Source organism: Ammodytes marinus (genome assembly GCF_949987685.1).
Source record: "Ammodytes marinus genome assembly, chromosome: 9".
Taxonomy (NCBI): Eukaryota; Metazoa; Chordata; class Actinopteri; order Uranoscopiformes; family Ammodytidae; genus Ammodytes; species Ammodytes marinus.
Genome location: NC_137213.1, coordinates 7900827 through 7925716, shown reverse-complemented (window position 1 = coordinate 7925716; position 24890 = coordinate 7900827). Strand labels below are relative to the sequence as shown.

At 41.3% G+C, this 24890-nt stretch overlaps 3 protein-coding genes across 3 annotated transcripts; 1 reads left to right on the top strand and 2 right to left on the bottom strand.

Annotated features, from left to right (window-relative positions):
- Nucleotides 1–1032: 1032 nt before the first annotated feature.
- psmb5 (proteasome 20S subunit beta 5) lies at nucleotides 1033–9411 on the bottom strand. Its single transcript, XM_080033546.1, has 3 exons — nucleotides 9165–9411; nucleotides 6592–6898; nucleotides 1033–1433 (listed from the first exon to the last, which is right to left on the bottom strand). Exons 1-3 carry the CDS (start codon nucleotides 9387–9389, stop codon nucleotides 1150–1152), a joined length of 816 nt encoding a protein of 271 aa, XP_079889672.1. The 5' UTR covers nucleotides 9390–9411; the 3' UTR covers nucleotides 1033–1149.
- A 539-nt stretch (nucleotides 9412–9950) lies between these two features.
- Nucleotides 9951–10925, bottom strand: psmb11a (proteasome 20S subunit beta 11a; the record flags this gene model as incomplete). The annotated part of the gene is made up of 1 exon (XM_080034003.1): nucleotides 9951–10925. One exon carries the CDS (start codon nucleotides 10923–10925, stop codon nucleotides 9951–9953), a length of 975 nt encoding a protein of 324 aa, XP_079890129.1.
- Nucleotides 10926–12598: 1673 nt separating this feature from the next.
- Nucleotides 12599–18816, top strand: prmt5 (protein arginine methyltransferase 5). The gene is made up of 16 exons (XM_080033784.1): nucleotides 12599–12698; nucleotides 13024–13142; nucleotides 13766–13851; nucleotides 14000–14134; nucleotides 14247–14359; nucleotides 14473–14522; nucleotides 14637–14800; nucleotides 14886–15047; nucleotides 15171–15248; nucleotides 15658–15716; nucleotides 15802–15924; nucleotides 16450–16625; nucleotides 17418–17621; nucleotides 17715–17825; nucleotides 17909–17973; nucleotides 18060–18816. The coding sequence occupies exons 1-16, from the start codon at nucleotides 12601–12603 to the stop codon at nucleotides 18210–18212; spliced, it is 1896 nt and encodes a 631-aa protein (XP_079889910.1). The 5' UTR covers nucleotides 12599–12600; the 3' UTR covers nucleotides 18213–18816.
- Nucleotides 18817–24890: the final 6074 nt, after the last annotated feature.

The window sequence follows — 24890 nt, the reverse complement described above, 5'->3', positions numbered from 1 at the left end:
CTGCTTTTGTTGAAGGTGCAATTCCCATCACTTCATTTAGCAAGGGAAGCATCACAGATGAGACTTGCTAATTTCCATTTATCGAAAATCCCATTTCTGTTCCGTCTGCTAACTAGTCACCTGTGAAAATAGTTTTTTACTCATGATTTGAAAGCGCGCTGGCTTCGGATGTCTACCCCCATCCCCTTTTACTAGTGTTTATTCCCAACCATAAAACCCACTGGAGGGGCGCACACTGCCAGCGCAGGTCGTTACATTGTAAAACACCACGGCAGGGTGGCACACTACATTGCGCATCGGAGGAGCCAAGTGTGTCGGTGAGGAATTAAAGAATAAATTTCCCCTTCCAATTAAAAGACGTATTTTTGCAACTTGAGTAGAGGAATGGAACATTATCAATGAGGGGGAAGAAAACACATTGTTACAACTCAGAGGGCACAATTACTTGGGATGTTGTTATACGATTAACCAGTGTTATTTAGACAGCACTGCTCCTCCCTAATAAACACAGAACATATAGAGGGAGACCAAATGGGCTATGCATGTATGTACCTCCGATTCCCAACAGCTGGGGGAACAGATGACTGAAAAGTACACACAAACGGTGGCAAAGTGACTACAAAGGAAGAGGGATGCGATGAGACTTTACATTTACATAACGACTCAATCCTGAGGAATACTATTATTCACCATCTTGACACCTGGAGGCAAAATCAGCACTCTTGCAAAATAAGGAAAAACAACGCTTTTGGAAAAAAGAAAAAGAACATCACAGGTTTTATTGAGAAAGATATAGTTTCCCAGGGTTTGAGCCAAATGAAATGTATGTATGTAGGGCAAGCACCACACTACTCCCACACTGTATCAAAGCATATTTGAGTCATCGCCCTCCCCTCCCTCGTCCTCTCTGCAGCCCAAATCATACTCTGTGTGGGGCGAGTGGTGCTCACTGGCATTGTTCAAAATGTACAATACAAAGCTTAAAGCTAAGCAACAAGTCAAAATGGGTCACGGAAGTAATACAAGTGGAAATCAATCGGCAGACGAGTCCTTTTTATTCATGTGTCAAAAACCATTCAGAACATCCTTAACATTGGATACTATAACAAAACTGCTTACCCTCCCTAACTCTCTTGACTTTCCCCCTGACTATGCTTTATCTTTGTACTGCTGGTGAAGCATGAGCACATCTTCCTGGGAGACCCTGGTCCAGCCCTCACTGTGGACGTGGTAGAGGTTGACCTGTCCTCCACTGTAGGCGTCACGGAACGTGGCCTGGTAGATGGCACGGCGGCCCAGCTCGCACGCCTCCTCCACGCTCAGGTCTTGCCGCAGGCCGCTGTCTATCACACCGTAGGCGTACATGGAGCCCGAGCCCACCGCAAACAGGTCGCCACACACCCGGTTCCCCTCTGAATCGACATAGTACAGGCCTGAGGACAAAGGTAAAAAAGAAAAGGCAGGTCAAGAGGGTGGGATGGTAGAATGCGTAAGAAGAAACGGTGTATCGGGAGTAGTGTTTGGTGCAAAAGTATCCTCCATTCTCTCGACTCAGGTGTTCAGCTTTGTCAGGGAAAAACTGAAATAGTGTACACCTAATACAGCCACTTTTACACAAACACACACAAACTTGTCAAACGCGCACACACTCAATGTCCTCTAGAGAGAGAACATGAACAGCTGCAGCCTCTCCAAGGGAAGTAAAGGCTGGCAGATATGAACAGCTGCATCCTCTTCAAGTAAAACGAAGCCGGCCGCAGAACCTGCTGACAAGGCAACGGGGCCACGTCGCTGTCTGCCCAGGGGGGCCCTGCCACGGGCCTTATTGATCCACCACGAACACGCCAAAAATTAACTATCGACCCGCAACCTGAGCTGCTCAGGTAACGGCACCTCGAGGAAGACAAGGCGACAACAAAAATTGTGCTCCCATCCTGTGGACATCAGACGAGTGCAGCACATTAATATCCTTGCACACACAAACACACACATACACACACACACACGAACAATTGAATGACACATGGACTTGTGCGCTCTCTCCACACTGACTGAACTTGTAATCCCACGTGCACTGCGGCCCCACAATGCTCTGATGGACCTGTGAGGGACAGTTTGCTCCACACCACGCTCCGTGGACACACTCGCTAGGCCCGATCCCAGACTGACGTAGAACGGGTGACCAGCACCAGCCTGTTAGCCCGCCCACAGCCCGCACGCAGATGGTAAAAGGACTGCCAGCAAAAAGACATGTTTTTCACAGCCACTTTACAAAGCAAAACCTGTGAAAATGATACTCGCACAGAGAAACACGGGGAGGGAGGCGTGCATATAAAATTGCCTGATATCCAGAGCAATCGCTCTTCTCCCACATTAAAAAGCACTTCAAAAAATGCCATCAGATTGCACATCCGTGCTTGTAGAGTTCCTCAGCTAAACCAGTGACAGTCTATTAGGGATGGAGAGCCACTTGCTTTTCTGAAGAAAAAAAATAGGGGCTTACCATGCTTTCAACTGGCAAATTGCAGCTTCCTCAGCCTGTTGTTAGCTTGCCATGATAATCATCCAGTGCCTGCCTATGCACGGGGGGTAATTTGCCATTCTTAGACCTGCCTGTTCCTCTTGAAAGCTGCAAGGGACTCGTTAAAAACATAATAGGCAGCGAGAGAGAGAGAGAGAGATGTAAAGGCAGCCTCTTGTGTTGAGTAGCACAGTTGATGGAGGTGGGATGAGGACTCTTCAGGAGGTCCAAGTATAGAAGCGGAGTGGCACCACAAAAAAAAAACCTTCTTCCCGGTCATATCCATTATTTTACAAACACAGCTGGGTTCTTTGTAGAACTCCATGCGGTAGCACTTAAATCCTTGCACCAACACAGACAAAGAAGCACGAAGGTGGCTCGTGCCAGAAATCAAGAGTTGAGTTTTTTATAAAATATGCAGTGATGTGGTGCTAATTGTAATATTTAAGGTTTTATCCTATGTATATCAATGTATCTTTTAATCTTTTTAATGTTTGACCCTATGTATACATATAATTGTATCTTGTTAATTTGTGTACTAATATTTCATTATTCTACTTACATCTCCAGGGACTACAAGTGGAAAAGGGCAATTTGTTAAAACCTGTCCAAATAAAGTTACATTACATAAAAAGTAGGGGAGAGGGTTGAAATTGCATGAGAGCGATTTAAAGCAGAAGAGAGGGGACGCTGCCTGAATGGTGGAGCATTGAAGCAGTGGCGGCTGAGCCAGGCTCCTTCCACTCCATCGATCACCTGACAGGTGCTTAAGCAGTTCTTTCTTAAACAGCGGCCTGTGCAGCACTCACAGCTTTTAAAGGTAGGTGAGGAACACAGGGCAATGGATGGGTGGCTGGCATCTAAAGGGGTCAGTGTCCCACAGTCATCTGTCCTTCCCTCTAGATTACACCACTGAATCAGGAGTAAAAAGAGTGCAGCAGTGGAACAGAGGGGGTTGAAAAAAACAATTACATCACTCCCTTGGGAGTAGCTGTAACACTGAGTGCCACATGGGTCTCCTCTGATGAGGTCCATTATACACTATTCAGCTTCTTTTTTTCCAACCCCGTCATGTCCTTATAGGGAGCAGCAGAGGGTGCTATGCTATGCATAGTGTGTAGTGTATGTTCTCTGTTGAGTTATCAAGCATTAACTATACACCGATTACAAGTGTCATAACATTTAATGCTATTACATAGTCATATTTGACAAGCTTTCTCAACACAGCTTTTTATTTGATTTATTTTGAATGCGGCTTAAGACACTCCATCAAGTGCTCTCTTGACACGATTGTAGTCGGCTAATGAGCTTCCCCGCCTAATCGCGATTGATTTCATTTACATGACATTTACCTCTCATTCAATCACTGGCATTGTGACATTGGGCCACAGCAAAAGCTCCCACGCCTATTGAACCTATACTGGGGATCATTATTCCCCCCCCCCCCCCCCCCTCAATTGATTGCTAAGGATTTAACACGCGTCATTTACGTTTGTTGGAATACCGGCGGCCTGTCATTTGTTCACACAGCCCCTGTCTGCTGGCCAGACAAAGGCAGCATTGATCTGAGCAGGCGGACGGGCATTATGCATGCGACCCAGTTGTCCAGGGGCTGAGACCCAACGTCCATCATCCAGCAGCGCTCCTGCCTGGCCCGCAGTCCAGGCCTCATCGATTTCCCATTAACGTGTCACTGTGGCGGCCTGCTTAAGCACACCTTCTGTGATGTACGGCCTCACACTGCGCAGCGCATCCAAAAAGCCACCGCTTGCCAGTAAAGAGAGGGGCCAAGCATAGGAGAGGCTGCAGTACCATCTAGTGGGGAACCCTGGGAACTACAGGTGTGTTTACCTTGATATGAATCAGCACAAAAGAAAACTTACCAACTCACACTGTTGTGTGCACAGAAGATCATTGCATCATGGCTGAAATGATAGATCTCAGAATTTCCTTTAACATTGTTCAATAATTTAAGTGTGGATAGTAAGTTGTGGGACAGATTGCCTGCCAACCCTAGATTGAAATAAAATGCCTAAGTTTCAGACTCTGTTCAAAAGCTAAACCTAAAGTGTCAGTTAGGGAAGTTATGATTGCCATCAATTAGGGAATGAAGCATATGGAAATTATCAAAAACACTGATGTTTTTAAATGAAATTAGTAGTTTATTTTTCTAAGCATATGGCAAAATGTGACGCCCCCCACACATAATCAGAGTGGTAAGCACATGTGAGACTTTTCAATGCTGTTTGATGTTTAAAGATCAATACATTACTGGAGAAAATACCGCCCAACTATCCGTCAGTACGATCAAAACAATTTGAGCATACATAGTAAGTTATATATTCACTCAAAAATATTTACTACTTGAAATGTACATTACATACAACATTTTTTAAATAAATAAATAATTATATATTATATTCAAAGAATTTGTGTTTATGAAAGGTAAATGATTGAAGTGGCTTTTTGCCTCGGTACTAAACCATAATAATCAGCTTGGTTGGTAGCAGTAGAAGTACAAATCTAATTTTGGATCATAAAGTGCCATAAGCTAATACAGACCCCTCCATAAGTATCGGAACAGTGAGGCCAATTCCTTTAGTTTTGCTGTAGACTGGAAACATTTGGGTTTGACACCAAAATATGAATATGAGACAATAGATCAACATTTAAGCTTTAATTTCCAGGTATTTACATCTGGATCTGATACACAACTGAGAAGATAGCATTATTTGTAAAGGAACACCGCATTTGCAGGCGAGCAAAAGTATTGGAACAGATAGACTTAAAATAAATTAAAGTGAATAAGACTTAATATTTTGTTGCAAATCCTTCACTTGCAATAACTGCATCAAGCCTTTGACCCATTGACATCACCAAACTTTTGCATTCTTCTTTTGTGATGCTTTTCCAGGCCTTTACCGCAGCCTCATTCAGTTGCTGTTTGTTTTGGGGGGTTACTCTCTTCACTCTCCTCTTTAGCAGGTAAAATAAATGCTCTATAGGGTTCAAGTCTGGAGATTGACTTGGCCATTCTAAAACTTTCCATTTCTTTCCCCTGATGAACTCCTTAGTTGTTTTTGCAGTTTTTTTTATGGTCATTACCTTGCTGCATGATGAAGGATCTTCCAATCAGTTTGGTTGAATCTTTCTTTAAATTGGCAGACAGAATGTTTCTGTAGACTTCTAAGTTCATTTTGCTGCTGCCATCATGTGTTACTGTGTTGTTGTCAAGATGAACATTTACCAAAGTGATGGAAAGGCTAAAGTTTGGCAAAAGAAAGTATCTACTCATGACCCCAAGCATACAAGCTCATCTGTGAAACACGGTGGAGGCCATGTCATGGCTTGGGCTTGCATGGCTTCTTCTCGGATGGGCTCATTAATCTTCATTGATGATGTAACACATGATGGCAACAGCTAAATGAACTCAGAAGTTTAAACAAACATTTTGTCTGCCAATTTAAAGAAAGATGCAACCAAACTGATTGGAAGATCCTTCATAATGCAGCAAGATAATGACCCAAAACACACTGCAAAAACAACAAAGGAGTTAATCAGGGGCAAAAAATGGAAGGTTTTAGACTGGTCAAGTCAATCTCCAGACTTAAACCCTATAGAGCAAGCATTTTACCTGCTAAAGAGGAGACTGAAGAGAGTAAACAAACAGCAACTGAATAAGGCTGCGGTGAAAGCCTGGAAAAGCATCAAAAAGGAGGATTCAAAAGTTTTGTGATGTCAATGGGTCACAGGCTTGATGCAGTTGTTGCAAGCGAAGGCTTTGCAACAAAATATTAAGTCTTATTCACTTTAATTTATTTTAAGTCTATCTGTTCCAATACTTTTGCTCACCTAAAAATGTGGTGCTATCTTCTCAGTTGTGTATCAAATCCAGATGTGAATACCTGGAAATGAAAGCTGAAATGTTGATCTATTGTCTCATATTCATATTTTGGTGTCAAACCCAAATGTTTCCAGTCTACAGCAAAAATAAAGGAATTGGCCTCACTGTTCCGATACTTATGGAGGGGACTGTATGTGTGCATGAATTACACAGCTGCTGTGTTTACCTGGCCCTCTCTTGTCCCAGCCGCACACCATGGTCCCCATGCTGAGTCCCATGCCCTTGTACTGGTACACCATGTTAGCCAGCAGCTTGGAGGCGGCTGCCACAGAGATGCGCTCCTTGTTGCGCAGCTCGTAGATGCGACACTGGCGGGCCAGCAGGCGCTCCCAGAAGCTGCAGTCTGCAGCTCCTCCGGCCATGGTGCCCAGCAGGTAGGGGTTGATCTCAATCACCTTCTTCACTGTCTGAGAGGCGATGTAGGCGCCCGCTGTGGCCCGAGAGTCCACTGCTACGATCACGCCATGCTGGAACTGAGAGAGGAGACGCCGGGAAAATGTTATTCAACAGGTTACCCTCCATGAAATTCCCAAGTAAGACTTTTTAATGCCATTTAAATTAAATGTAATGCTCACGTCACGGCCATACTGGCAAAAGTATTAAGGATAATGGAAAATCTCTAAGCATTTTAAGGTACTTTTAACAAAAAAAACAGTATAAACTCACATTAATAACAATAGCTTTTGTTAAAGGGTACATACTCTTAATAACAAAATCAAAAAGTGCTTATTTGTCACATAACAACCCCTCTGGCCTTACCAGGAAAACATGTTTCTAACATTCAGTATTCACGTAATATTAAAAGGGCAAAAAATGTATGACATTTGTAAGGAAATTCAATATTTTAAAAGGAATATCTTGATAATATTAAATTCAATGCTCTTTTAATGCTTTTAAGACCCTGCGGTCCGGGTACCCTGTTGAAGAACATTACAGCAGAGCAGTGACTGATGAATCTGTGATCAGCATGTACAGCTTGATCAGCATTTAGCTTTCTCTTACCTCCGTCTCTAGACAGGACAAAAAAAATGTGCTGCTGCTCTACAACTGTCAGTTCAGCTTTGCCAGAAAGCTGCTGGATGAGAGGGAAGATTTCTGCTCTTCCATCTTAAACCCTCCATCACTGAACTGACAGTTGCAACAGCCGTACAGAGCTAAAGTGAAGTGAACAGATTTGGTCAGTCAGAGGGGAGAGATGTCTGCTCGGGAAGTTTCAGCAACCAGGTCCCCCCCCTGCCTCACTCAGGGATTAAGGGATAAGGATGGGAGTTATTTTATCTTTTTCTTTTTTTTATCATCAAATACCCCCAAAGGGACTAAACCCGACTGCCGGAATGTGGTTCAGTGTTAATATACTGCTCTGCTCCTTTGACACAAGAGGAAAAGGTGACACTGGCCGTTTTACTGCAATGTAAAAAGTATTTCACCTAATGCAATAGTCTGGCTCTTTTGGTGTTTCATAGTTTTTTGGACCACAATGGGGTTCTATGGCACATACAGACTCTGTGCTACATCTACCTATTAACACTTTTCTCACATTTTGCTAGTAGTATGAATTCTTAGTTGGTTGATGTGTTTTCATGGAACTTGTTGATAATGACAAAATAGCAGTATTCATCCCCCTTTTCATGAACTGGAGTGTAAACCAATGGATAAACTGCCATGCTTTTATGACCTGCTAAAATCTTAGTATCACAAACAGAACAAGCAGGCTGTGTGCCTTAAAATATTTCAGAAACTCCATTCCCTCTTTGTTGACATATTAAAAAAGTCAGCATTTGTTGTTTTTCCTTGGAAAATAAACAAGTCGTGTTATGACTCTCGTTTTTTTTTAAAGCTCACACCAATATTCATAAATATTTTTATTTATTTTATTACACGACATAAAATATGTGAATTGTTAATATAGAAAATGTCATTACAATAGATGTTGTAAAATCCTGCCAGGACAAATAGTTAAAATCTAATAAAAGGGGACCTTATTAAAAAAGGACATTTATAGTTAATTGAAGTTGAAAGAAAAGTGTCCCAAATGTACCAACTTCTGATTAACAATAATAACAACTAATATAATACACCTAACCAACTGTGTGATAGTCCCATTCCTCTGTTTATTGTTTTACTTAAAACAAGAATTTAAAAAAAAAAAAAAACACTTTGACAGCTCTTCGTTGTATATCCGTTATTCCCCAATCCAAACGTGAGCACTTGCTATGTACTAGGCTACGTACTATTAAAAGCACATTAAACTGATGTAATGTTAGAATTAATTGCCATCTTCATATTACTGTGTTGAGAAATGATTTAACAGCATAAACCTGTTTATCCAAATAGACCAGACTAAAGCCATGTGTGGATGCTGCACAGTTGCTGATGACAGAGCTGGCATGTTGTTTGTTTCCCAATCATGCACTGGCCAGGTGCAAATAAATCCACAAGACAGAACAGATTTAGCTACTGATTTATGGCACCTTTTCAGTAAGTCCAGCTATAGCTGTCTAAAAATCACACAAGTTTCTGTCTTCCACGAACCATCAGAGCTGACGGGCTAGCACCTACAATGAGAAAGCGGTTTGTAGCCATGTTAGCATGCTAACGTTTGAGGTGTAGCCTTTTGTTAGCTACAAAACATGACGTTTAAAGTCTGAATGACTTAACACATGTCTGCTATAACAACTTTAAGTGTCGTTTTGAGTTGAAATAGACCAGTAGGTACAATAGGTTTTATCTTAGACTTACTTTGAATGCTAATGTGGTGGTTCCATGCAGGAACTCTATTTTCCTTTCGACGCCGTCATCGTCCACGGCACTCAGCGGGTTTCTGATGGCGAAACTGAGCCCGTCTCCTGGCGTGGAGTCGAATCCCAGACCGCTCTGTCCGGCTCCGCATCCCAAAGAAAGAGGCTGGCAATTATTATATGAAAAATCCGCACAATCACTGCTTAACACACTAGCAAGAGCCATCTTTGAAACTGTCCGATGAGCAAGCAACTTCCGCCGTGTTAAGGGTACGAACGTTTATTGAGACCATACTTAGGGGGAATCACACAGCGCCCCCTGTGGGTGTGGCGAACTGCTGATTTAGTTCTGCGATGGATGCACAGCATAAAAAAAATAGAGATGGAAGAAAAAAACTGTAAATTGTGACCCAGTGAAGCAAATACATTTCATGGCTTGAAAAAAAGATATACTACTTTAATCCAAAAAGGTTCATTTCATCTAACAAGACAAATGAACTTGAATGTTGTTGTATACAGACTAATATTAACTTTTGGAACCTTGATGTGTTGACTGCACAACTTACTGCAGTCTTCCTCAGAAGCATCAGCTGTTGGTGTCACTGAGGAAGACTGCAGTAAATTGTTCAGTCGAAACATGTGGAAGCCTATACTATAAATTAATATTCTGTTTACAAGAACATTCAAGTTAATAGCCTACTACTTTACTAAAAAAAATCTATTTAGCTGACAGGGGGATAAACTCTTTACTTCTATATTCTACCCCCCTGAAACTCCACATTTTGCTTCATCCTGAAGTATCCAATTCCTTTGGTCTCTTTCTTTCCTCCGCCATATTCGACTTCCTCTCCATGTCTCTGTAATATTCCTCTTTCAAGTCTTCTCTCTTCCTTTGGCTCCATCCCTGGGCTGTGATGTGGAAGAGGTCCACATTGTTTCCTGAGTAGGCGTCTCTGTGTGTGGCTCTGAACACTGCTTCTCTTGCCAAGGAGACGGCCTCTTCTTTGCTCAGGCTCCACTTCAGCCCTGTGTCCAGGACTCCTAAAGCATAGGGTGAGCCTGAGCCCACGGAAAAGACATCCCCCTGCAGTCGGGCGCCATCGCTGCACACATATATCACCTTTGGGCCACTACTAGTTGATGCAGAATCTGCAATTGCTTCTTGACTACCAACAACAGCTGGAGAGCTATCATCAGAAATAACCAATGAGTCTTCTGTTGTCTTTGCACAGTCATTGTTACCTTCATCCTTATCCCAGCCACACAGTGTGAGAGCCACACACAATTCAGTCCCTTTAAAGGGATGCAGCATCAAGGAGAGGAGCTTGGCAGTGCCTTGTATGGAAAGGCGACGTCCGTGCCTCAGCTGGTAAAGTCTGATCTCTCTGGTGAGAATTCTCTCCCACAGCATGCAGTCTGCCCCGCTACCAGAAGAGGTGACCACTAGATGGGAGTGAATAGGGGTAATCTTGTGAACAGCGGGACAGGCAACAAGCCCCCCAGCACTGGCACGTGTGTCTGCAGCCGCAATGACGCCGCCTTGGAAAATAAAACCCAGGGTCGTGGTTCCATGAGCCAGAGGGAAAGGTCTGCGGGCCGTTGCAGAAGTTTTGGATCTGGCAAATGTGGGTCTATGGTTAAAAAATGTATTCTGTCTCTTCAATCCAAAATTGTAACAGTCGGTCATATGAAAAGTTGTGGCTGTATCTTTTAAATAAGAGTTGACAGTGTCTTTAGAGCCACAAATATCTTCCAAAGCCATCACGGTGAAAGTGGAGCAGATACAAATAGATATTTTTCTCAGAGATTGGAATGTAAAAAGTGCTCCTCAAGCAAAGAGTCAACCAGAGTCCATCTTTAGAAAAAAAAATCAAACAGTAGAATAAATCCCACAAAGGTTTCTATTCTTGACTGCTGCCACCTACACTCTCCCAGCAAGGCTACTGTCAAGTCTGAAAGACCAACGTTTTCATCCTTTTATAGCCTGCCCAAATATGACACATCACAAAAACACACAAGCAAGCAGTACACAGGTATCAATGTCAAAAATGATTTGAGTTTACATAAGTGATATTTTATCCTATACGCGCTGCTGTGAAAATGATATCCAGAGAAGCCACTTTCTGCAAGCCTAACATGTTCTCCTGAGTGACTGGGTCATCATTCTCGCTGTGTGCAGTTCATACATGTATCTATCACAGGAAAGCTACAAGTATCAACAGCAGAAATAATTTGCTGACAAACCTTTAAGCTATTTGTGGTGATGTGTAAAATATGGTCCAAAGAACCACAACAAAATTAGAATTTAAGTGATAATTCTAAGTATAAAGCGTCATAAATAGACAAGAATTAAGTGAATAGATGAATGAATGACTAACACTTTAAATGGTGAAGAGGCTTTTGTGTGTCCACTCTCATCCCAAAAATTTGCAAAATTGTTTAGTTTAGCCAAGCATCTCTACGCAGCTGAGTGATGCAGGAGTGCTAAAGTGCACGGCTTGTGTCTGAGAAAAAGGAAAAAGAAGCAGGCTATCAAAAGTGAAAAGAAAAAAAACAGAAAAGAAAGTGAGGGAAAGCAACAGCTGACATTTTTAAGACAAAATAAAGAAAGTTGTGTGTCATGGATCATGGAAGAAATGTATATAGGGCCCGGAGTTTTGTGCTACGCCCCTGGAAAACATCAACCCCTAGGTTCAGCTGGAAGCGATAAAAGTTTAATTTAAAAAAATATATACATATATATATTTATCCATGTAGTGAATTCTTAAAAAATGACTTGGGCGTCTGACCCTAAAAGTCTGTGTGGCAACTGAATAAACTAGTAAAATTGGGGTGCTGTCCTTATCTGCCTTTGTGCTTGTGAAAGATTCAGCACCCATCTTTTCATTGTGAGTTTAAAATGTTTATTTTTTCAGTCTTTAAAAAGGGGGGGAGGGGATAAAGTGCTTGACTGGCTTGTTGCTGTTGATTTAGGGCCTACTTCAATAATGTATTGTTTCAAGCCCCCCCCCCCCCCTTAAAGTTATTAGGCTAATTTATTTTATAGGCCTATTCTTTTCTTTTTCTTTCTTGTAGCCTATGCTGCTTGGGATAATTTGCAAAATGTTTAGTGATGTAAAAATCCCTAATCTGTATGTAACGGGTGGTACAGTTATGTAGGATGTAGTTTCATGTATCAACATGTTTTTGAAAATGTTTACACAAACAAACAAAAAACTCCTCTAGTCAAACACCATAGACGCTAAATCAGATGCGCAGTCATCGCGGTACTTCGCTGGGCATGCAACTGCAGCACTCTCGACGCCATTTTAGCTCTTTTTTGCATTGCTATGAAATGAGCACATACCTTCCTGCAGATCCAAGATGGCGCCAGTTTCCTATGAAGACTGAGCAAAGCTAGACGGTCTCTCGGGCAATCCATTCACTCTGCAACAATCATGGCGTCCGGCAGCACGGGGAGCAGGGTATCCTGCGGGAGAGATATGAATTGTGTGCCGGAGGTAGCAGACACTCTAGCCGCGGTCGCCAAACTTGGGTGAGGAGAGTGATGCACTCTGCAAGTTTCTAAAAGTAGAATTGAGCTCATGCACTAGCTTACTAGCCTAATGTTAGTGCGCGAGTCTGCTAGCATGAAGTCAGTGGGTGATGCTCGCTAAGCTAGCCGGTGAATGCACGTGCCCAATCACAACGATTGTCGACACTGGTGTGCAATGTTTATGATACTTGTTTAGGCTTTTCTGTGAAAATACTATGAGCTGGCTGCGGAATGTTTATGAAAGCAGGTTTTGCTTTATACCTTATAATGCTTTGACATTATAAATCCCATAGTTTTTAAAATGGTGTGCTTTCTTTCTCTACAGGTTTGACTTTCTATGCATGCCTCTGTTCCACTCGAGGTTCAAGAGAGAGTTTGAGTTGGAGCCCGCTAAAACCCGATCCGGTTGTCTGACCCGATCAGACCTGCTGTTGTGTGGGAGAGGTAAGTGCTTTTCACCCTCTAATCTTTACATATATTATAACTGGTCCCTCTTTTGGTGCAATAGGCCCCTGTGACATCATATATGAATGAATAAATTGATGGTTGTTTATAATGGCTCAAGTGTAAACCTGCATGTAAGGCCTTAAGTTAAATACTTGCTGGGTTGTTCTTGGATTTCAGTTATTATTTTATCAAAACAATTCTGATTAAATGTCCAAATCAGGGTCCAGGGCCGGCTCTCTTCATGGTCAGCATGTTGTATTTCAAAGTGTGTAAACACATTTTAGCACCTTTCTGAGCACTTGCATGGCTGTACAGTCAGTGTATTACTGTGCACTGTTAACGGTGTACACATTAAAGTTAGGCTATAGATAATATTGATTTGACTTTGGCTTCAGTTTCTATTCCTTCTCAAACTTGTTTTACCTATTTTGATTTACTGACAGCAAACTGTCATTTGTCCCATTTAAACAATCAGACTTTGTCGATAATGAAGGTAAAAAGTATCAATTGCAAACGTTGTAGCCAGTAAAATAGATGGCTTTTATTATTTAAAGCCTTAATGTCTCCAGGAAATGCTACTATGTCTGTAGATGCTTAACTATCCATTATGCTTTGTCTAGACTGGAATACTCTCATTGTTGGGAAGCTCTCTCCATGGATCGACGCAGATTCAGAAATCGGGCAGGAGCGCAGAAACTCAGAGGCCGTAAGTTTTCTTCTTTGAGGCCACATTGGATTAAGTTGCTGGAGAGAGTTCCGTAAAGTCACGGTTTTGTTGCATGAGTGAACTTATCTGTTCACGTCTGGCCCATTTACCCCCTCTGAATCGCTCTCTGTCTTGTGTTTCTCTCCAGGCTCTTGTACAGGAGCTCAACTTCTCAGCCTACCTGGGTCTGCCCGTCTTCATGCTCCCTATAAAGGGCCCTCATAATGCCAACCTAGCCCGCCTGCTGCTTAACCACATCCACACCGGGCACCACTCCTCAAATGTAAGACAAAACATTTAGCATTCCCAAGGCGATTGCTTTTGGATGTCAGTGAAGTAAGACACCAAGCTGAATGAATCGGCTAACTGCCATTGTCCTCTGTGTGTGTGAATAGTTCTGGCTCTGTGTCCCACTGATGGCCCCAGAGGACACGCGGGAGGATCTGATTGAAAACGAGCCCAGCGCTTGCATCGATGACTCTAGCGTTGATGAAAAGACCTGGGGCTGGTTAGTTCGCGCCAGTCCACTTTCAGAGCAGCGGAGTGCTGTCTGCATGCTAAAACAGCCGTTATTGATTTCTCCCCAGGACTGATTTTGTTTACTTGCATCTGTTCCTCTAGGTGGCACTCATTTAGAACACTTTGTGATTACAACAAGAGGATCTGTCTGGGTGAGAGAGCACACTGTGAAGCTTCAGCCCGGGGCAAAGTCGCTGCATTAAGAAATAATTATGTTTGTACACTACTGGAGATTAATTTCTTTCTTTTTTTCGAAATCCTTTAAGCTATTGAAATTGGAGCCGATGTGCCGTCCGAGGCTGTGATTGATAAGTGGCTCGGGGAACCAATCAAAGCAGCCATACTGCCCACCAGCATCTTCCTGACGAATAAGAAGGGCTTCCCTGTTTTGTCAAAAGCCCATCAGCGAATAATCTTCTCTCTTTTCAAGGTATAATTGGACAGAATTATTTGACCTTGATCACCAGCCGAACATTTTAAAGTGTTGCTCTAATAAAGACAATGTCTTTTCGTAGTTGGAGGCCCAGTTCATCTTCACAGGAACCAGTCGCCACACTGAGAAGGACTTCCGATCCTACCTGCAGTACCTGGAATACCTCAACCAGAACCGGCCTGCTCCCAATGCCTACGAGCTCTTCGCCAAGGGCTATGAAGACTACCTGCAGTCTCCCCTTCAGGTAAGCCATGGCTCATCTGTGTTCAAATATTTAAAATGTATCTGTTTATTATGTTTTCTTTAGTTTTTTTTTAACTTTTTCCTGGTGGAAAAATTAAGGCATTCCTTCCCTTCCTCCTTTCAGCCACTCATGGACAACCTGGAGTCTCAGACATATGAAGTGTTTGAGAAGGATCCTATTAAATATTCCCAGTACCAACAGGTAAGACCAGAAGACACTTAATCATTTAAACAACTTGTGTTTTAATGTTATGCTCTGCCCACTGAAATACCCATTGTTCTCTTACCCATTGAGGCAATGAGTTTTCTTTTTAAGATAATCCAGTCAATGTTTGAGTTGTAACCAAAGGCTTGTATAAGTATGACAGAGTGTTACTCATGTAGCACCTGCACACCACTTGTGTGTGTGTGTGTGTGTGTGTGTGTGTGTGTGTGTGTGTGTGTGTGTGTGTGTGTGTGTGTGTGTGTGTGTGTGTGTGTGTGTGTGTGTGTGTGTGTGTGTGTGTGTGTGTGTGTGTGTGTGTGTGTGTAGTTAGGGATACATGAGTTGTTTAGCCTGAGAGTGGAGTATGACACCGACATATCAATACTTTTTTTCTTTGTGTCTACAGGCTGTATATAAATGTCTTCTTGACAGAGTTCCAGAGGAGCAGAAAGACACAAATGTCCAGTGAGTATCTGCATCCAAATCTGTATACAAACAAGTTGGAATTAAAAATGTGCTGTTGCTCAAACATGATGTCTCTTCCTCTCAGGGTGTTGATGGTGTTGGGAGCAGGCCGCGGTCCTCTGGTCAATGCGTCCCTGCGTGCTGCCAGACAGGCTGACAGGAAGCTGAAGGTGTACGCTGTGGAGAAAAACCCCAATGCTGTGATCACGTGAGTGGAGTACTAGTCTATATGCTAATGAGCATGTCGGTGAGCATGCAAACGCTTGACTTTGAAGTTTTAACCATTAACCATCTGACCAGGATAAGCTCTATCTCATTGGATCACAGTCTTAGCAAATATTTATTTATTTGGCAAGTCAAAAGCCTTTCTGGTTAATGTATCTCTCTGTGATGAGATAATTAAAGATGTGGTGAAAAGACATTTATTTGGGGTACACTGATGGCCCTTAAGTCACCCCTAATGACCAAAAAAATCAAACATTCTTGTCGTGGACATATTTGTTGTGGTTGTAACCCAGGGTTCCTAAGGAAAAGGTTTTAAGTATATGAATTAGTTTATAAATGTAGTGAGTGGCATTTAAAAGAAAGTCTTAAAAACTCACTGTAGGAACCCTGTAACCTATATTGAGTATTTCAACACTAATTGTAAGCCATTTTGTGGAGCAGAGCCTAGTCAATGCTGGTGTTATTGATTCTATGCACAAACACTTAAACTGGTCCATGCTTGTTTCAGGTTGGAGAATTGGCGCTTTGAGGAGTGGGGTGATCAGGTGACAGTGGTGTCAACTGACATGCGGGAATGGGCAGCACCTGAGAAAGCTGACATCATCGTCAGCGAGCTGCTCGGATCGTTTGGTGACAACGAACTTTCCCCAGAGTGCTTAGATGGAGCGCAGCATTTTCTCAAAGGTACTTAATTGTTGTGGTTTAAATGAACGCTTGTGGTCTTCTTCTTCTTTTTTTTTTAAGAATGGGCTACATATGTACAGTGGCTTCAGAAAGTATTCAGACCCCTTCACTTTTTGCATACTTTGATGTAATTTCTTATGGACAAAATTGTCCTTTTTGCCCATCAAACGATGCTCAATACCCCATACTCACAAAGTGAAAATATGTTTTAAGAGATTTTTGCAGATGCATTAAAAAGCTGAAATCTCTAATGTACATGAGTACAGAGAGCCTTTGCTGTTGCACTCAAATTGTGTTCAGGTGCATACTGTTTACTTTAGCTTACCTTGGGAAGTGACTTTTGAGTGAATGATGGAGCTTAAGAGGATCAGTGAGAAGGAAAAGGATAAACAAATCCATGTGTTCAAAGCCTGTTGGATTTACCCAAGAGGACTTAAAGCTGCAATTGCTGCCAAAGTTGCCTGTATACTTTTTATATAAATGCAATCATTTGCAAATATTCTATAATGTGTTGTGGTGATGGTATTTCTTGTAGATTGCTTGGCAAAATGGACACTTTATCCATTTGAAATAACATTTTAGACACAAAGTCTGTCAAAAGTGAAAGGGTCTTAATATATTTGAAGCCGCTGTAGCTGCTGAGTCATTGAATGCAGATCATCCTCGGTTGATTGCCACATCTAAACATGCGGAGAGCATTTGTCATTCTCCATTACCTTCAACGCTTCCTTGCATCTCAATTCCCTCTCTTTCTCTTTCTCTTTCCCTCGTCTGGCCATGTCACTCTCTTAGAGGACGGAGTGAGCATCCCCTGCTCCTACACCTCCTTCCTGGCTCCTCTGTCCTCCTCCAAGCTTTACAACGAAGTGCGAGGGTGCCGCGAACGGGACAAGGACCCAGAGAGCCATTTTGAGATGCCCTATGTAGTGCGCCTCCACAACTTCCACCAGTTGGCTGAACCCAAAGCGTGCTTCACCTTCGTACACCCCACAAAAGGTAGACAAGCACAAATAACTCGTAAAGAACAAGTACTCTTTGCCACAATGCGTTTTGCTTATACTGACCACACTTTCTTTTTCCTCCTTTCAGACATGGACAATAACCGGTATCAGTGCCTCAGATTCTCAGTGGGTTGTAACACAGTGCTCCATGGTTTTGCCGGCTACTTTGAGACAACGCTGTACAAAGATGTCACACTCAGTAAGTCATCAACGGAGAGAGAAAGTCGTGTTGTGCGGAGGTTAGATCTACTTATTAATGTTAATAATGTCTGTTTGTTGCAGGTATCAAACCAGATACACATTCACCTGGAATGTTCTCCTGGTTCCCCATCCTCTTCCCTCTGAAGGTAAGCTGTACACGCAGTAAATAATATGTATCTTGGCATTCGCACATGAATTTCCTCTTTCAACCTCAAATTCTTCCTTCCAATAGCAACCCATCGCCATATCCCGGGATGAAGATGTCACAGTGCGATTCTGGCGCATCAACAACGGGAAGAAGGTGTGGTATGAATGGGCCGTGACCGAGCCCTCCTGCTCTGCCATCCACAACCCAGCAGGACGCTCCTACACCATCGGCCTGTAAAGCTGACACATCAGGCACACACAGGTTTATGTAAGACTTGGTGGCAGTCAATATGGAGGTGGCGTGGCTCTTTTTATGTACAGCTAAAACCTGGAATTGTGGTGCAAAAGCTCCAAAAATGCAGTCTTTGTGTATTTTAAAATGACTGGCGGTAAGCACTTCTGATATGGCAATAAAAGGGTTGATGAGATAAACCAGATGTTAAAATCCTGTGTCTTTGAGAGGTCTGTCTAAACAGGCATGGAATGTTACCTGTACACAAAGTGTATTGTTGCTGTGAGAGTAGCTTATGAAGATAAAGTCAAAACACCTTTGCCACTGTTTTTTTTTTACCTGTTTTCTCCCCCCCCCCCCCTACTGTTGTGAACACTCTTTGCAGACATACCCACTCTATCCAACCGAACCTTTGCCTTATCGAACACACATTCCATACTGATACATATACGAACTGATGAAATACCCACCTCCTCAACACGAGAGGTTGGGATTAAGGTTACGCAATTCAGGTCACATACCATATTGTTTGAGGGATGTCTCTTCTGTATCTTCTTGTTATTGTTTCGGTATGTTTGAACCATGTCAATAAAAACAACACTGTAATGTTCTTCATACGCTCTTGCCATTTGTTTAGTAACTCCATGCTCTCCACGTTTTTGTCAACGGAATTTAAACCTTGCATTGTGAATAATTTTAGATAAACGGCTGAAACAGTGTCTGTAGTTTGTTTTAAATGAGAAGGAAGTGACCTATACTGTAAGGATGTGAGTTGTCCAGCAGATGGCACTCACGCGTGGCTTTCTGCTTTACCACATGTTATTAATATTGGTAGTATTCTCAGCTCACCCTAACCCAATGTGTGTGAAGTTGCAGTTGTACTTATTAGATTCATTTTACTATAATTAGAAATCACTTCCTCAAATGCCTTATTACAAGGCCCATTAAAGTTGCATGTAACAAAGCTTTGCCATCAGCAGTAAGAGGCAAAATAATTAGGTGTATTAGACTGTTACTGCACCAATGCAACTGACAAACTCAGCAAAGCAAAATGGACACTTAAATGTGTTCTCCGATCACAGCTGACAGTTCATTATATGATGTAATGCCAGCATGAATGCTTTTCTGTTGCCCAGAGGCAGAGCACACCACCCCCATCTATTCTATGGCCCCCTTACTTAAACATTACCAACAGTTGACTTGAGTATGTCCAGCGTAGACCAACAAACACGCCCTGCCCGCTCTTATCATGTTGCATACACTTCTTGGCGCATATACGATAGACACTGGAGTGGGGTCAAACGTTGTACATGTTTTGCCTGTCTGCTATTCATACATGATATTGTATCGCTTAACAATGATTTTATCGTGGCTATATTTGACAATTTAAGATATAAACTTAATTCACACACTTTTATAAATATGTCCACGGTTACACAAAGGCCAAGACTCCTTGATGAAATGATGGCAAAGAGGCACGACGCTGAAGTTGGCAGCTGATTCGCAGCAGCCGATTCGGCAGTTAAGGAAAAGTTAAGGGATTCTTAAGGAGCGGCGAAGTGACTGATTCTCCGTTGTTTAACCCCCTAAATCGCCGCAGTAAAGCCACATTAATTAGTCTAGATTATCTAAGAGAGTCTAACCATTCTTTAAAAACAGTTTACAATTGATGTAACCTTTATTAAGTTTGTTTAAAAGAAAGAGGGGAGATTTCACTGCTTTTTTTGCATCTGGACCACATTAGAACTGGTCCTGATTGAAAACCACTGCACCTAGACTCTTCAATTCTGGACTAGAATATCACAGAGAGGCTATACTTTGTAGGAAACATAGTTTCTGATTTGTGAAACTTTTATTCTATTTGTGAAAATGCAATAAAGATACATTTCAAGGTTTTTTTGGGGTCCAGACCGCATTAGAACTGGTCCTGATTAAAAACCACTGCACCTAGACTCTTCAAATCTGGACTAGAATATCACAGAGAGGCTATACATTATATAAAACATAGTTTCTGATTTGTGAATCTTTTTTTCTATTTGTGAAAATGCAAAGAATGCACATTTTGATGGTTTTTAGGGGTCTAGGCCGCATTAGAACTGGTCCTGATTGAAAACCACTGCACCTAGACTCTTCAAATCTGGACTAGAATATCGCAGTGAGGCTATAGATTATAGAAAACATAGTTTCTGATTTGTGAAACCTTTTTTCTATTTGTGAAAATGCAATAAAGATACATTTCAAGGTTTTTTTGGGGTCCAGACCGCATTAGAACTGGTCCTGATTGAAAACCACTGCACCTAGACTCTTCAAATCTGGACTAGAATATCACAGAGAGGCTATACATTATGGAAAACATAGTTTCTGATTTGTGAATCTTTTTTTCTATTTGTGAAAATGCAAAGAATGCACATTTTAATGGTTTTTAGGTGTCCAGGCCGCATTAGAACTGGTCCTGATTGAAAACCACTGCACCTAGACTCTTCAAATCTGGACTAGAATATCACAGAGAGGCTATACTTTGTAGGAAACATAGTTTCTGATTTGTGAAACTTTTATTCTATTTGTGAAAATGCAATAAATGCACATGTCAACGCTTTTTTGGGGTCTAGACCACATTAGAACTGGTCCTGATTGAAAACCACTGCACCTAGACTCTTCAAATCTGGACTAGAATATCGCAGTGAGGCTATAGATTATAGAAAACATAGTTTCTGATTTGTGAAACTTTTATTCTATTTGTGAAAATGCAATAAATGCACATGTCAACGCTTTTTTGGGGTCTAGACCACATTAGAACTGGTCCTGATTGAAAACCACTGCACCTAGACTCTTCAAATCTGGACTAGAATATCGCAGTGAGGCTATAGATTATAGAAAACATAGTTTCTGATTTGTGAAACCTTTTTTCTATTTGTGAAAATGCAATAAAGATACATTTCAAGTTTTTTTTGGGGTCCAGACCGCATTAGAACTGGTCCTGATTGAAAACCACTGCACCTAGACTCTTCAAATCTGGACTAGAATATCACAGTGAGGCTATAGATTATAGAAAACATAGTTTCTGATTTGTGAAACTTTTATTCTATTTGTGAAAATGCAAAGAATACACATTTTAATGGTTTTTAGGTGTCCAGGCCGCATTAGAACTGGTCCTGATTGAAAACCACTGCACCTAGACTCTTCAAATCTGGACTAGAATATCACAGAGAGGCTATACATTATAGAAAACATAGTTTCTGATTTGTGAAACCTTTTTTCTATTTGTGAAAATGCAATAAAGATACATATCAAGGTTTTTTTGGGGTCCAGACCGCATTAGAACTGGTCCTGATTGAAAACCACTGCACCTAGACTCTTCAAATCTGGACTAGAATATCACAGTGAGGCTATAGATTATAGAAAACATAGTTTCTGATTTGTGAAAGTTTTATTCTATTTGTGAAAATGCAAAGAATGCACATTTTAATGGTTTTTAGGTGTCCAGGCCGCATTAGAACTGGTCCTGATTGAAAACCACTGCACCTAGACTCTTCAAATCTGGACTAGAATATCGCAGTGAGGCTATAGATTATAGAAAACATAGTTTCTGATTTGTGAAACCTTTTTTCTATTTGTGAAAATGCAATAAAAATACATTTCAAGTTTTTTTTGGGGTCCAGACCGCATTAGAACTGGTCCTGATTGAAAACCACTGCACCTAGACTCTTCAAATCTGGACTAGAATATCACAGTGAGGCTATAGATTATAGAAAACATAGTTTCTGATTTGTGAAACTTTTATTCTATTTGTGAAAATGCAAAGAATGCACATTTTAATGGTTTTTAGGTGTCCAGGCCGCATTAGAACTGGTCCTGATTGAAAACCACTGCACCTAGACTCTTCAAATCTGGACTAGAATATCACAGAGAGGCTATACATTATAGAAAACATAGTTTCTGATTTGTGAAACCTTTTTTCTATTTGTGAAAATGCAATAAAGATACATATCAAGGTTTTTTTTGGGGTCCAGACCGCATTAGGACTGGTCCTGATTGAAAACCACTGCACCTAGACTCTTCAAATCTGGACTAGAATATCACAGAGAGGCTATACTTTGTAGGAAACATAGTTTCTGATTTGTGAAACTTTTATTCTATTTGTGAAAATGCAATAAAGATACATTTCAAGGTTTTTTTGGGGTCCAGACCGCATTAGAACTGGTCCTGATTGAAAACCACTGCACCTAGACTCTTCAAATCTGGACTAGAATATCACAGAGAGGCTATACTTTGTAGGAAACATAGTTTCTGATTTGTGAAACTTTTATTCTATTTGTGAAAATGCAATAAATGCACATGTCAACGCTTTTTTGGGGTCTAGACCACATTAGAACTGGTCCTGATTGAAAACCACTGCACCTAGACTCTTCAAATCTGGACTAGAATATCGCAGTGAGGCTATAGATTATAGAAAACATAGTTTCTGATTTGTGAAACCTTTTTTCTATTTGTGAAAATGCAATAAAGATACATTTCAAGGTTTTTTTGGGGTCCAGACCGCATTAGAACTGGTTCTGATTGAAAACCACTGCACCTAGACTCTTCAAATCTGGACTAGAATATCACAGAGAGTGGTTTTCAATCAGGACCAGTTCTAATGCGGTCTGGACCCCAAAAAAACCTTGAAATGTATCTTTATTGCATTTTCACAAATAGAAAAAAGGTTTCACAAATCAGAAACTATGTTTTCTACAAAGTATAGCCTCTCTGTGATATTCTAGTCCAGATTTGAAGAGTCTGGGTGCAGTGGTTTTCAATCAGGACCAGATCTAATGCTGTCTGGACCCCAAAAAAGCGTTGACATGTGCCTTTATTTCATTTTCACAAATAGAAAAAAGGTTTCACAAATCAGAAACTATGTTTTCTATAATCTATAGCCTCACTGCGATATTCTAGTCCAGATTTGAAGAGTCTAGGTGCAGTGGTTTTCAATCAGGACCAGTTCTAATGCGGTCTGGACCCCTAAAAACCATTAAAATGTGCATTCTTTGCATTTTCACAAATAGAAAAAAAGTTTCACAAATCAGAAACTATGTTTTCTATAATCTATAGCCTCACTGTGATAATCTAGTCCAGATTTGTAGAGGCTAGGTGCAGTGGTTTTCAATCAGGACCAGTTCTAATGCGGTCTGTACCCAAAAAAAAACATTAAAATGTGCATTCTTTGCATTTTCACAAATAAAATAAATGTTTCATAAATCAAAAACTATGTTTTCTATAATGTGTAGCCTCTCTGTGATAATCTAGTCCAGATTTGAAAAGTCTAGGTGCAGTGGTTTTTAATCAGGACCAGTTCTAATGCAGTCCGGACCCCAAAAAAACCTTGAAATGTATCTTTATTGCATTTTCACAAATAGAATAAAAGTTTCACAAATCAGAAACTATGTTTCCTACAAAGTATAGCCTCTCTGTGATATTCTAGTCCAGATTTTAAGAGTCTAGGTGCAGTGGTTTTCAATCAGGACCAGTTCTAATGCGGTCTGGACCCCAAAAAAACCTTGAAATGTATCTTTATTGCATTTTCACAAATAGAAAAAAGGTTTCACAAATCAGAAACTATGTTTTCTATAATCTATAGCCTCACTGCGATATTCTAGTCCAGATTTGAAGAGTCTAGGTGCAGTGGTTTTCAATCAGGACCAGTTCTAATGTGGTCCAGATGCAAAAAAAGCAGTGAAATCTCCCCTCTCTTTCTTTTAAACAAACTTAATAAAGGTTAAATCAATTTTAAACAGTTTTTAAAGAATGGTTAGACTCTCTTAGATAATCTAGACTAATTAATGTGGCTTTACTGCGGCGATTTAGGGGGTTAAACAACGGAGAATCAGTCACTTCGCCGCTCCTTAAGAATCCCTTAACCTTTCCTTAACTGCCGAATCGGCTGCTGCGAATCAGCTGCCAACTTCAGCGTCGTCAAAGAGGCAGGAATGCAGTTGACATCACAATGCCTATAGGCTACTGCACACCCAAAAGGCTACATCCCTTTATCATTAATACAGTTAAATATCCCGAACTATGTATTATAGGATAGGCTAATACATCCAGCTATAGCCTAAGTCATTTTGTAATTAAAAATATTTTTTAATAAAATAAAATTTTGATAGCGCTTAGGTAGGCTATTTTGTCTATGGGGGAAAAAGAGCCCGGAGATCTCACTATACAGGGCGGGGCCTGAGACGTGTTGACAATTTGGGCTGCACCGATTGGTTGAAAATAACCAGCTTTTCTATATATCCAGGCTGTCAGCTGGAGGTCTTCTGTAACCCCGCTCATCGTGGCCAGCCTACAGGAATAATGACCAACATGAAGTCCGGCACATAACATTACTGAGAGTTTTCAGGGGATTTTATCAAGTCACTGCAGCTGCCAAGGAGGTGAGTTGTCACTTTTTGAGCAGCTTGTTTGGTCTTTTAAAGCTTAGGCCTACAGCCAATCAAAGTGCACGAGGTTAATTGCAAATTCAAAGAGCCTTGCTGGAAAGGAAACCTGTGTTTGTCCCTGCGAAACATAACCGGTGTGAATTTTGAACTTGGAACATGCTAGCCTAACATTGTTTCTTTAAGTTAACGATAGGCTACAGCCTATTTCATACTTTTCTTAACCAACTTTTATTTAAAAGGCTGTGGTCGCCCATTGTGTTGCAGT